The 13,529-nt window shown below is 55.8% G+C and overlaps 4 protein-coding genes across 4 annotated transcripts; 3 read left to right on the top strand and 1 right to left on the bottom strand.

The window, feature by feature from the left end:
* Nucleotides 1–438: 438 nt before the first annotated feature.
* INS49_002612 (uncharacterized protein) lies at nucleotides 439–2,035 on the top strand (the record flags this gene model as incomplete). Its single annotated transcript, XM_043163420.1, has 2 exons — nucleotides 439–749; nucleotides 826–2,035. The coding sequence occupies 2 exons, from the start codon at nucleotides 439–441 to the stop codon at nucleotides 2,033–2,035; spliced, it is 1,521 nt and encodes a 506-aa protein (XP_043031926.1).
* Nucleotides 2,036–2,846: 811 nt separating this feature from the next.
* INS49_002611 (uncharacterized protein) lies at nucleotides 2,847–3,968 on the bottom strand (the record flags this gene model as incomplete). The annotated part of the gene is made up of 1 exon (XM_043163419.1): nucleotides 2,847–3,968. The coding sequence occupies one exon, from the start codon at nucleotides 3,966–3,968 to the stop codon at nucleotides 2,847–2,849; it is 1,122 nt and encodes a 373-aa protein (XP_043031925.1).
* Nucleotides 3,969–4,547: 579 nt separating this feature from the next.
* On the top strand, nucleotides 4,548–9,619 carry INS49_002610 (uncharacterized protein; the record flags this gene model as incomplete). Its single annotated transcript, XM_043163418.1, has 2 exons — nucleotides 4,548–4,880; nucleotides 4,937–9,619. 2 exons carry the CDS (start codon nucleotides 4,548–4,550, stop codon nucleotides 9,617–9,619), a joined length of 5,016 nt encoding a protein of 1,671 aa, XP_043031924.1.
* Nucleotides 9,620–10,874: 1,255 nt separating this feature from the next.
* On the top strand, nucleotides 10,875–12,727 carry INS49_002609 (uncharacterized protein; the record flags this gene model as incomplete). Its single annotated transcript, XM_043163417.1, has 4 exons — nucleotides 10,875–11,310; nucleotides 11,383–11,760; nucleotides 12,093–12,133; nucleotides 12,200–12,727. The coding sequence occupies 4 exons, from the start codon at nucleotides 10,875–10,877 to the stop codon at nucleotides 12,725–12,727; spliced, it is 1,383 nt and encodes a 460-aa protein (XP_043031923.1).
* Nucleotides 12,728–13,529: the final 802 nt, after the last annotated feature.

The following is a 13,529-nucleotide window of genomic DNA, read 5'->3' as shown; positions in this document are numbered from 1 at the left end:
CTAGAATCCAGCCAACCTCCAACCTGCCCAGGGTTTCATTTCATCACATTCTCTCGCTCCCTCCTACCCACCACCCGCCACTCGTGCCTACTACTTCTCTGCTTCTCCTCCTCTCCTCCTCCTCCTCTCACCCACCTCAACCCTCAACCCACCGCCATCCCCGTCCGAATCGGACCCCTCGACGCCCGGAAAAATATTCGTGGTCGCAGAGGGCTTGCGCTGGCTTAATATATCGCTGATTTCCTCCACGGATTGTCTCCGTCAATGGACGAGGTTCAATCTGCCTCTTAATTGACTTTTGCTGTCGGTTGCCGCGGCTCCTCGGTCGCTTAGGCGTGCCCCGTACGCCCTGAGCCCAACCACCACAACCGCAGACAGCCTTGCATCCTCTCGAATCCCCATCCAGTGGGCCCACACCCGGGACTTTCTCTATTCGCCATGCCCTTCGACAACCTCGACCTGGCCGGCCTGGCCAACATCGCCGTCCGCACCCTCCAGCACGAGATCAGACAGGCGACCACCAGCGCCATCTCCTCGGCAACCTCGTCGCCCGACCCGACCCTGGCCTCCTCCAGCGATGCACCGTCTTTGACCACCCCCATTAGTGGCCCAACATCACCACCAGCTGATGCCGGCAACGGGAATAATAATGGAAATGGGAATGGGAATGGAAACGGGAGCGGGCAGGGCTCGTCACCACTGCTCTTTTTTGTCGCACTCGGCTTTGGTGTAGTGTTTACGAACCTCTGGTGAGCATTTGGTTCATCCCGCAGCGGTGCACAACCGGTGCAGGGGGCACATTGTTCTAATTTGTGATGCGAACAGGATCATTGTCGGTGTTAAGTACTGCTTCCGCTACAATGCTCGGAATCGCAACATCCGGATGACGGGCGAGGATGGCGAGCCCATCAACCTCGAGAATATGCCTCAGCACCCACGGCGCCGCCGCCGCGAGAAGAAGCTAATGACCATGGACGAGGTCAACGAAAAATTTCCAATGATGAAATACAAAAACTGGGTCGCCAGCCGTGCTCAGGAAGGCCTACCCACTCGTGGCGGTATCTCTCAGCCCCCAAGCCGAGCAAACAGTCTTCGGGACGCCGATGGCATTATTCCCACGATTAAAGAGCGCGATTCCACCGAGGATAGACCGGCGACCAGCGGAACATCTATCGCCAGAGAGACCACCCGTGAGCCAACCACCGAACATGCCGAGAAGGCCGCGCCTGATTCCACCGCGGCCGGCGAGGCACAGTCTACAACGAGGCCTGCTACTGCCGATGCCACAACAGCACCGGCGAGAACTGACAGCCCCGCCTCCGACGACGACCACTACGAAGACGAGGACGACCAAATCCACGATGCCTTACCACCGGAGGCGCTGGAGTCATCCGGCGACACTTGCGCCATTTGTATCGATACCCTGGAGGATGACGACGACGTCCGCGGACTAACCTGTGGCCATGCTTTCCATGCTGTGTGTCTCGACCCATGGCTGACCAGCAGACGTGCTTGCTGCCCACTCTGCAAGGCTGATTATTACACACCCAAGCCCCGTCAGCCTCAGACCGAGGGGGCCGAGGGAACGCAGGTGGGGCCGACCGTTTCAATTGCCCAGGACCCGCGGACGAATAGGGCGAACATGCCCTCGCGGCCTGGCGTCGCGTGGATTTTCTCAGGTCGACGAGGACGCTTGGCTCTGCCTCAAATGGGCAGAAACAGAAACAATGGCTCTGGCCAGCCCCAAACGCAACCGCGCAGCGACAACAACGGAAGACGACAGCGTCAGCAGCAGCGCGGTGGCTTCTTCTCACGATCGGGTACCCAGCCATCGTCACGTCCGGCCCCAACGGCCACCGACAACGCCACAGCGACTCAGACCACTCAAACATCTTCTGGGGGTTTCCTATCCTCTATTCGACAACAGTTGCCCAGTTTTGGACGGTCCGCGGCGACACAAGAGCAGTCGGCCGCAAACGCACAAGTAACACCATCAGCCTTGGAGGCCGGTACACGTGCGGATGCGGCAAGATGACAGGGATCAGAGAATTAGATTATGAATTTGACGTTATTTTGCCCCAAACAAAAGGAGTCGCCCTCACAGTACATTTACCGGACTAGTCGACCGTCAATCGACATTGTATATCAACTCATCTCAACCAGCAGCCCAAACACGGCATACCCCCCGACATGGCCACTTTCTAGAGCTGTCTCAGTCTCCTGCTGATAAGATGGGAGGGATACCGTGCGGCTACGCTGGACCATCATATTCTACATTATATAGGTATCGCATACCTGCGTGACATCACACCCCGGGTCGTCCACCAACAGGAAACGTGCTCGTCTGGGTGCTTCGCTTTCATCCGTGGAGTTGCTTCTACGGTGGTCGGGTTAAACTAGGGTGCGGGTGCAGGTGTAGGCTATGGCTTTTGGGGGCTCGGTCTGCAAAACCAGGCCAGGGATGGACGGAAGGAAGGAAGGAAGCATGGATGGGTGAGGGTGGCAAAGCAAGCGCATTGATTTTATCTTTCCCTTGTTGGCTGTCTTCGATGGGTTTTGCGGGGAGTTGAGTCGTATCTGTTGTTTGTACCACTGGAGATAGGGGCGTTGCATCTCGGGCCGGTCAGTCAGTCCTTGTTTGAATGGGATTCCGCCCGCCGTTGCTGATAGGCACGGACGGGCACAAGAAACTGATTCATTTTGGCCCATCGGAGTCTAGTGATATGTTCAGGTCTCGTCTTATGTCTGAGTGCAGTCATATGTGCGCAAGTTTTTCTACGGGTATCTTGTGCCTGCTGCAGTGCCAGTTAAACCCCATGCGAGCCGCACTCCCGCGAGCCTTCTTCTCACAGGTAGTTCCCCTTCGAGAACCTGCCGCCAAAGTCCGACGCCCTGTTCAGCAGCTCCTTGCGCTGCGACGCCGTGATCTTCATCCCGAGGCCCATGTCCTTCTCGCGGTCGAACGCCCTCTTGCTCGGGTCGTCGTCCTCCTCATCGTCTGCCCCTGCCTTCTTACCGGTGCCGCTCCCGGCCCCAGCGCCGCCGGCCTTCTTGGCCGTCTGGTGCTGCTCGTACAGGCTCTTGCCCCGCGTCTGCTCCGTGAACGCGCGGATCTTCTCCTGCTGCCCGTCCTCCTTGGCCCCGCTGTGACCCGGCATCCCTCCGCTCCTGCTGCTGCCTTTGCTTGCTGCTGCTGCCTGCTGCTCGTTGTCGCCGCCTCCCCGCCCCAGCACCGCGTCCGCGAGCCGCTTCGCCTTCTCCTCGGGCGTCTCGGTCCAGATCTTGCTGATCCCGCCGCCGCCGCCGGCGGGCCGCGAGGTGGCGCCCGCGCCGCTCGCGAACTTGCGCGCCTTGATCTTGGTCGGGTCCCGCTCCTGGTAGCCCGTCGGCTCCGGCGGCGCGAGCATCCAGTCGTCGCGCGCGGGCTTCTCCGGCGCGGCCGCGGGTCTCGGTAAGGAGGGCCCAGCGGTGGCATTGGAGTGGTTCGCTGAAGCGGCGCCGGGTAGGGCGGGCCCATAGTCGTCGTCTGAATCGGAATCTGAGTCCGAGTCTGGCGCGGTCGTGGGCCGTGAGGCGAGGTCTGCGGGCGGGGGTGCGGGCCCCATCACGCGCCGTGGTCGTTGTGCGGTTGGTTTTGCAGCTGCTTCTTTTGATGGTGGTGGAGCTGGGCCTGTGTCGTCGTCGTCGGAATCGGAGTTCAGAGCGATTTCGTCTGTGTTGCTGCCGCTGGCGGCTGTGGGCGGTAGCGATGGCCCTATTGACGGTCTTTGAGGACCAGCAGTGGCGGCCGGCCTTGGTGCGCTTGGCCCGTAGCCATCGTCTGAGTCACTCTCCTCGCCATCTAGGGCTGTCTCGTTCTCGTTGTTGGGTCTTGATGTCTTGGTGGATGGCGAGTCTGGGCTTTCGTCTTCGGGACTGCGCTTGCGCTTGGTGAGGTGTGGTGGTAGTTGAGGCCCAATTGAAGACATGATTGGGATCAGGGCTCTTCCAAGAGGTGACTCGGGTGTTGTTGAAGATTCCGATAGTATTCACGTGTGAGTTCGGTCTTGATGAGCGGGGCGCGAAGAAAAGAGGTGACGTTAATGCAGTGAATATTTATGTACATGTAAGGAACAGGAGCACATGCATTGCCCTGGATGATGCTGCCCGGGATGTCCTTATCTAATCGACGGCTGCTCAGCCGTGCCTGGAGACAAGCTTGCTAACCCCTGTGCCCTGCGGCCTGTAGTCTAGCTGCAGATAGCTCTCGGTGGGCTGGGAAGGTGTGCGTAATTGGGGTAGAGGAATGAAGACGTTGCCTACCTGTCCCACTTACACCAATTCAGTCGAGGATAGCCACCGTCTGTTCTAGTCGCCGAACTCCCAGGTCTTAGGCGACCACGCTTCTAGGCTTGTGTGAAACGAGCTCTGTTGTTGAATCCGCCGCCCAGCTTGCCAAGTGACTCTCAGCGTTCTCAGCGCCTATCGTCCCACAGCAGTCTCGAGCTCCGGACTCCTGGAGTGGCCATCACCAGGCTCGGAGCCATGCGCAGCACGAATCCGACCCGATGAGCGCATCATCAGAGGAGAGAGAAGATGCTGCTGGGGAGGAGATGACAGATATGGCCGACCCTCCTCCGGTTCAGGATACTGGTGACGAGCAGCAGGCGCCTACAGAGCAGGCCGCCGACCACCACATCTCCGATCTGCTAGAGGAGGAGCGACAACAGGACTCCACGCTGCCGTCGGAGGAGAACGGCCTTGCCCACAGGTACAAAAGACTTGCTGAAGAAGAGCTAGAGGCCACGTCCGACAATGGCTCACTGGACGCGCTGCCCAGGAGGGCCGGAAGTCCCGTAGACTCCATGATCTCTGTCCCGGACCGCTCTCCTTCTGTTCAGGTAACACCTCTTGCTGCCCTTCCCGAGATGCTTCTACCAAGAGCTAACATTGCCAGGGTTCTGGTATCTCCTCCCCCAGTAGCAGCGTCCTCCCATCACTCGCGTCGAGACCCCGAATGGGGAGCCCGACTCCCTCCTTTCGACCTTTCGACCGCCGCTTCCAGTCCCGGATCTCTACGCCGAGCAACCTGTCCCCCAGGCCGGCCTCACCGGCGTTCCTATCAAACCATAGTCGCAATGCCTCCCTGACCAGTCAGATCCTCTTAGACACTGGTGACACTGAGACTCCGTCTCCGCCGTGGGAAGTTGTCAGATGGACCAAATTGAGGAAGCTCAACGGGTCGGCGTTCTCAGAAGTTGGCAAACGGAACTTTGGATCCCCGACGTGCATTGCTGTCTCAACTCACATAGTCCTCGGGACCTCCAAGGGCATAATATTAATGTTTGACTACAACCAAAACCTGAAGATGATCATTGGGCCGGGAACAAAAGCCGTCGAGTGCGGCGCGATAGTCTCTATCGCAATATCAGCAGACCACACCACATTGGGCGGCGGCCATGCTGATGGGAGCATCTTCACCTGGGACACCTCACGTGCATCTCGCCCATTCCTGCATATTCCTCCGCTGGACGCCGCGCAGACGCAAAACCGCACGATGGATGGCCACATGCCAGGCGTCGCCATCACTCACCTGGGATTCCTGGGTACGAGACATACCGCTCTTGTGTCTGCCGACGACAGGGGCATGGCGTTCTCACACCTCGCAACGCGAGGCACTGGATCTTTCGGTCGAACGGTCAAGACGACCAGGATATTAGGACGTTATCCGGACTCGAAACCCCTCGCCTCGGGCAAAGTTTTGAAGCCTAGTACGGTTCTTGCTTTCGCGCCCTTGCCTCTTGGGACTATCGAGCGTGCCACAGATGCCATGGGCCTGACGGCGATGTTGACTCCTTATCTACTGGTCATTGTGTCCACCACCCCCATTGCCCAGACGCAGCACAAGTCGGCGAGGCCTAAAGAGGTCGCCGCTCATAGCGCCATGACGGGGTGCCTGGCTTGGTTCCCTGCCGTGAAGCTGAAAGTCGCGGATCCAGCAACCGGTAGCCAGATCGCCAAGGCAAAGCTCGTGTACTGCTGGTCCAACGTACTGACTGTCTTGGACGTCGAGGAGATACCCGCTGAGGATAAGGACAAACCGCCAAGTCTCAAGTTTAAAGCCAGGAGCAGATGGAAATGTGAAGAGGCGGTTGTGGCCGTGCAATGGCTGAGCAGGTCCGTGCTGACAGTCCTCACGATCAGCCAAAGGTTGATTGTCCTAGAGGACCGGAGCATGCGGATGACCGAGGCATTCGATCTCATAGGGCGACATATATATCACGCCGACCTCTTTTCGAAGCAGCTGCACACCTTGGTTGAGCAGCTTGATGAAGAAGACACATCCATGCATGGCGTGGTGGCCGACGCTTTCTACATGAGCTTCAAGGCCTACAAGAATCGAATATTCCTCATGGGCTTCAACGATGTCTCCATCGGAGCACTGTCCAACTGGGCAGATCGCCTTATCGCACTGATGGAGAACGGCGACTACGTTGGCGCCATCAAATTAGCCACGCTCTACTACACGGGTGATGCCAACAAACTCACAGTGGGTTTGCCAGAAAACACAGAGGTGCGGCACACCATGGTCAAAGACAAGCTCCTGGAGCTCATGAGTGCGTCTTTGAAGTATGCCTTTGGCCAGCGACAGAGGGACCCTGAAGCTGTGGATGACGGTCAGCTACAAGAGCTAAGCGAGACCTGCTTTACGGCATGTCATAGCATCGGAAACATCGATTTCTTGTTTGACGAGATGTACGAGTGGTACGAGGATGCCGGCGTTGAAGGCATCTTCCTTGAAACCATGGAGTCGTACATTCTGGAAAGGACGATCTCGTCGGTACCGCCCACAGTCGTGAAAGGCATGGTCGCTCACTTCGTCAGCAAGGGGCTTGAGAGTCGGCTCGAGGAGATGATTTGCCACATGGAAACAGCCACCATGGACCTAGACCAGGTCACCGGTCTGTGCAAGCAACACAGCCTTTACGATGCTCTTATTTACGTCTGGAATCAGGCGCTCGACGACTACATCACGCCACTTATTGACCTGTTGACGCTTCTGATACCCTTGATGCGCGAAGCGGACGATGAGGTCTCAGGAAACATCTTGGACGAGGAAGCCTCCAGCGTCAACGCCCTGAAGATATTTCCGTACCTTTCCTACATTCTGACGAGCCGAGTCTATCCGACTGGCGAGACGATCGAGCATGAACGGTCCATGAAAGCGAAAGCAGAGCTCTACTGGTTCCTCTTCTCTGGAAAGAGCATAGTGTGGCCCAAGGGAAGCAACAAGCGTTTCCTCACCCGCCCCAATCAGACTGATGAGCCATCGTTTCCATACCTTCGGATGATCCTGAAGTTCGATGCACCGAGCTTTCTGAGCTCACTGAACGAGGCATTTGAGGACTCGTTCTTGAACGACTCTCCGGAGAAGAAAGTCAACGGAGGAGCGAGGGGAGACCTGCCGGAAGAGCAGATATTTGGCCTCACGGTCGATCGCCAGTACATCGTTTCCATCCTGATCGAGATCATGAACCCGACCGACTTCGCGGCCGAAGACACCATTTACTTGGACATGTTCATCGCAAGAAATTTGCCCAAATACCCACAGTACCTACTGCTGCCAGGCTCGGCATTGACGAAAGTGTTGACTGGGCTTTGCAATTTCCCAGGAGCGGATCTCGCAGATGACGCCCAGTTGAGTGCTGAGTATCTGCTGTCCGTATACAACCCATCCGATCTTCCTACGCTTATGCCGCTATTCAAGAGAGCTGGGTTCTATCGAATCTTGAAAAGGCAGTACAGACTCGACAAACAATACGGCAAGCTATTGCAGACGTACTTTGAGGATCCAGATGACAAAGATGCAACATTTGACTGCATAGCGAACTGCCTGCGTCCGCAGACGGGGCTCTCTAAGCGCCAAATCGGAGAAGTGCATCAAGTCATCAAGGACAATTCGAGAGACCTAGTGGACCTCGACCCTTCACGGGCAGCCAAGGTGGTGGAACTGTACGCGCCGGAGCTACATCGTCACATACTGGATTCCACAACGGATGAGCCGGAGTTGCAGTACAGCTACCTCAAGGCCATCTTGGAACCCGCTGTCGAACGTCCGGAGGACTTCAAGCCATCGGCCGAAAGAGATTTGATCGAGCAGTATGTGCAGCTTATGTGCAGATATGAGCCCACTCATGTCTCAGACTATGTGGGAATTGTCCAGTCCACCAATTTGCGGTTATACAAGCTCCTACCAACCATGGAGGAGACAGGTGTTATTGACGCAGCGGTCGTGTTGATGGCCCGCGAGGGTCAAACACACGAGGCCATGGAAAGGCTTGTCAAGCAATTGAACACGCTCGAGTCTGCCCTGCAGGGTCTTCTCACTGGGACCAAGGAGGATGAGGCCCATACCGACATCCATTCACCAACTGCAGATCTTCTGAAGGGCCTGCAAAAGTATACACATGTGGGAATCTGGCTCTGCCAGGGACAGACCAAGACCGCAAAGAGATTGACGGCTGGGCAGCGCAAGAAAAAGACAACATCTACGGACGATCTGTCGCCAGATGAGACATTGTGGCTCAGCCTCATTGATGCAACAGTCCAAATTACCCGTCGTCTATCGACCTCGATCCAAAACATTGCCAATCAGGCGGCTTCAAAAGCCGAAAAGGGCAAGCAGGTCAATGGAATTGACGCACACCAACAAGAGATAGACACGGAGAGATTGGTAGGGCTTCTCCGCTCCCTTGTACAACACACCTTCACAGCCCTGCTTGCCGCCACATCCACGCCCTCCGCACAGCAGCCAAGCGGGCCAACCCGCGTCCTCTCCACCACGGCATCCGCAGTGGGCGACAACCTCACATTCCTCCGCATCCTGCGTGCATTCCTCACCAAGGCCGCGGCCTCGTCCCCGACCCTCGCCGACCTGCGAGCAGTGCTGCAGTCCATCTTCGCGGCGTACGCGTACGAGGAGTCGATCCTGCGGCTGTCGAACCGGCTCCTCGAGCGCAGCCTCTTCGTGAGCGTCAGGCAGGCGACGGAGCTGCGGCAGCGCGGGTGGCGGTCCCGGGGCTCGACGTGCGAGGCGTGCGGTGTCCGGGTCTGGGGTCCCGGCGCCATCTCTACGGGGATCATCGACGCGTGGGAGGAGAAGACGGCCGCTGAGGACGCCAGGCGGAAGGCGAGGCTCGCCGGGCTGGGGCGCACGGCCGAGCGCGGCAAGGGCAGGGAGAAGGTCGGGCGCGAGGGCATGATGATGCTCGACTACGGCGGGGCGGGCTCCTCCGGCTTCGATGGGGGCGGCGGAAGGGGCAAGGGCAAGGACTCGTCGGTGCCCATGACGCCTGAGTCCTTCGAGGCGAGGACGCCGGACCGCGGCGGCGAAGGGTCGTCGCCTGAGGACGATGACCAGCAGCAGGAGGACGAGGGGTCCGCGCAGCAGCAACCACCGCATGGCGGGTCGGCGAACCAGCAGCCGGGCTATCGGCCGCTGGTCGTGCTGGCCTGCCGGCATATCTATCACCAGAGCTGCCTGGAGGCGTTGCAGCCACGGGACGAGGCGACGGGCGCGAGGAGACATGTCGATGAGTACGGGAGGGAGCGGGAGTATAGGTGTCCTATTGATGGGTAGATAGAACTAGGGCTACCGAAAGATGCATTGTATTTTCCAAGGCTGCGTCGAGCACATTGGTGTGTCTGCTGTGATTTGGTTCCTGTCCTTGGAAAGGGTTTTAGTTCCTGGGTTGTCTTTCCAACTTACACCGTCTAGCTATGGTGAGGTTCCTTCCCGTCTCGGAGCTTCTTGCGCATGTGTTGGGTTAAGCGCCAATAAGTAGCATTCGAGGCTCGAGGTTTTTTCATCGAAAAGACTGCCACAGATCACAAGTCTACCATTCCATTCTCACGTCCACGGGAAAGTTTGCCTCTGGCTGGAAAGAAAGCCGTTGGCCCAAGACAACACCTTGGTAACTTTCTATCTCCAGCACTGAGGCTGTCTAGCTTTGCAAACGGTCCCTAGAAACGGTTTCCTGCTATAGTGCAGCTCCGAAGCTTTTACTGAAGTTGTTTTCAAGACTGCCTAGCTCTCTCCGTTTGCCTTCCTGCCTCCCGCCTTCTTGTTTTCCCACTTCACACCCACTCCCCAGGTCCACTCACCTTCGATCTCTGCTCAACTTTGAGCACCCCTTTGCCTACTTTCATTCCGCATTTGATCGTCTCAATTCAAGTTCTCTTCGAGAGAAACCACAGCCCAGACCCCACCTTCTCCCTGAAGCGTGTTGCCGCACTTCCAAGGTGAACCTTCGTTGTTTACCAAAGTCAACCTTCGCACTCTTTGCCCCTCGTACCATTCTGGGTACTCACATCGGCGTCACGGGCATTACTGGTTGGGCTTTCCACGATCTTCTCAGTGTCAAGCAAAAGGATGGCTTACGAAAGTTGAGAAAATCTACGCAGAGAACGAAGCTGCTCTACGCCACTGGCGAACAACAGTCGCAACAATACAAACATCTCTAGGCAACGCCCTTCCGTCAAACACATCTTGTCGCAGGTTCACTGTCGACAACCTTACCTCCAACCTCGACTTTGCAATACTTGCATTCATCTCTCCTTGACGTCACACCAATCCTTGCGCCTCACAGTCCAATCTGTCTCGGCGACGTAACAGTCGCTTGACAAGGAAAGCCTTCAGATTTGTGAGTAACTGCACGCTATACCTTTGACTTCACCTTTCCCGAGTCCCATCACTGTTATCACAATGATGCCTTGCGTATTGCCTAGCGTGGATCGACGAGCCTCACACTGACCATGCTTCTGCAACTGACACCTTCACGAGTCTTTTCCGGCCAACAGACAACAATAAGGCGCTTTGAATCATGAAAGCCACAATGGATGAGGTTGGCGCAGCGCTGCCAACAGACGAGCACACTACAGAGAGTGCCATCGTGGCAGGCGTCAGCACCTTCCCATCCCCAGGACAACTCACTCCAGAGCACGTCTGCATGGAGGATATCAGCATCCAGCTAATCAACGTCGAGTCCATACAGCAAACAATCAGAACGCATGGATTGAATTTGGAGAAGTCCAACGAGACAACAGTCTTCGAGCTTAAACCACGCCTTCCAATCCCGGAAGACCTTCAGAGCAGCCTGCGGGAGACTCTTGCTGCGCACGCTCGACCTTCGATTCCAAAACTTCACATCCTCCAACTTCCTGATGAGCTTTTGATGGAGATCTCTGAAAATGCGAGAGGCGTCTTCGACTTCGAGGACGATAATTATTCCATCGCTGGTATCAAAGACATCAAGAGCCTTCGTCTGACATGTAGGCGATTGTGCGACACCAGTTCTCATCTACTACTACACCGGCTGGATGTTGCATTGACAAGTTTGTCAGTCAAACATCTCGACAGGGTCTCTCGTCACCCCACCATTTCCAAGGGCATACGATCGCTGCAGATCTTCGTTGGCCTATACCGTCCTATTCCTGAAAGCAACCTGCAAAACTTTATCACCGAAGTTCTTAGGATAATGCGTGAGGACCACCAGGGCGATCTCAGTTACCTGCAACATTATGCGCAGGAGTTTGAGCCCGAGCCAGATTTCGAGGCCTCAAATCGCCCCTCCCCTCAAGACCATGAGTACTTGTACGAAAATGTCGACGATTTAGGAAAGCGCGAGAAACTCATACGGTTATATATCAACTTTTTGCGAAATGAGACATCTGAATCAGATGAGGATCAAAACATAGCCATCTTGCGCCAAGCTTACAAATGTACGAGCGATTCCTCAACAACCAAATTGCGTTTCTGCAAAATGAGACCTTCGTTACAATCGTCGCTGAGGCAGTGGCTAGGATGCCGACGGTAGCTGGATTGTCCATCACCGACCATCTGCATTCTAAGTCGCGCCTTCCATCAACTGAAATGTCTGGCCCAATTTATGCCTCTGTCCGACGACGTTTGCTTGAACCCAGGCCATGGGATCGTAGATTGGTCTCGCTGATACAACAGAGACCTGTCAAGGTTCTCTACCAATTGCCACTCGCATTTATCCGAGCAGGCAGTCGACTAACTGAGTTGCGCATCTGCCTGATGCCCTTCACAGACCACAAGCTGAGACTCAGCGAGAAGCGGGTCAAAGATCTTGTCAGCGCAGCTGAACACCTGAAAGTCCTGAAAATTGACTGTAAACTGACTCCACGAGCTGTGCAGTCCGGTGGGCAGGCCAGAGTATCCAAACTCGTGTCTTTATTTTTGAACGGCACAAACCTCAGGTCTGTAACTCTCAGCTTTAACTGCTGGCAGTCTTCTCAAACAGACGAACGCTCGAGTCTTGAACCATTGCTTGCATTGCTTCCCTGGGTCAATCTCAAGAGAATATCACTGGCCAATGGCTACTTTCAGTATGATGAGCTCAGCAAGCACCTCGAGAAGCTGAAGCCTGGAACCTACATCGACATGGACGGAGTGCATCTGCTGAGCGGCCTTTGGGCTGACCTTCTTGATGTGCTCCGCTTGAAGGCCGACTGCGACTCAACTGTGAGAGACTCGACGGGCAACGACGATGAAGAATTGGACTACACATATCGAGGCAATTTCATCACGTGGGATGACACACCAAACCTTGCCACTGCATATATCAGAGGCGACGTCTTCCAAAACCCTTTGCGCTCACCTCCAGCCCAAGACAACACAGACCAAGATGATGTGGACCAAGACCACATGGGCGCGGAAAACTGAGTGCTCAAAGACGCATTTGAGGGTAACACTGTCCAGGCTTCTAAGGGAGGTGCCAAGTTGCGGGTGAATGACAACACCGAAGAGCCTCCACAAAAAGGATCAGTGTCACGGGAGAAGGAAAGAGGAAGTAGAAGAAAAGGAAAAGAAACCAAGGGAGAAGCCGGGTGTAGGCACAGAACTGGCTGTATTGATATTCGTTCTTCGATGAAGGGGCAAGTCGACTACTCAGCTTTCCAGCTGAGAATTCTTCGTCTGGGCAAGTCTGCGGGAGGACACATGGACTAATAGCGGCCAGTCGCAGGCCATCAGCGGCTATCCCGCGCGCCTGTGCCGAACATACCATAGCTTCTCCCATAGGGATTACCTGATGAATGATGTCCATTTTGCTTTACAAAGACTTTTTCAAAGAAGTCAGAGATTCGCACCTGCAAATACGGAGGGCACACCGGTACATCAACTCACGCCACTGCTATAGTCAATCAGAGCACATCACCCAGGCCCAATTCGCCCACCCACACCCAACACCTACACGCCTAACTTGAATTGGGCGTGTGAGTTGGGCGTATAGATGTTGGATGTGGGTGTTAGGTGTAGGTGTTAGGTATGGGTGTTAGATATAGGTCTTAGGTGTGGGTGTTGTGTGTGCGAATTCTCATGTGGTTTAGAGATGGCGATGTACCGGTGTACCCTCCGTTTTTCAGGTGCAAATCTCCGTATTCCTTTTATAAGGCCAGCTACTCTGCCCCGGAAAGCTGATATTGATCCTGAAAGACTCGGCATGGAGGAACAATTGGCATGGCGG

The sequence above is a fragment of the Diaporthe citri genome, assembly GCF_014595645.1.
Source record: "Diaporthe citri strain NFHF-8-4 chromosome Unknown scaffold_1, whole genome shotgun sequence".
In the NCBI taxonomy this organism is placed as follows: Eukaryota; Fungi; Ascomycota; class Sordariomycetes; order Diaporthales; family Diaporthaceae; genus Diaporthe; species Diaporthe citri.
Note: the sequence above shows the minus strand (reverse complement) of the source record. Positions and strands in the feature narration are given on the sequence as shown.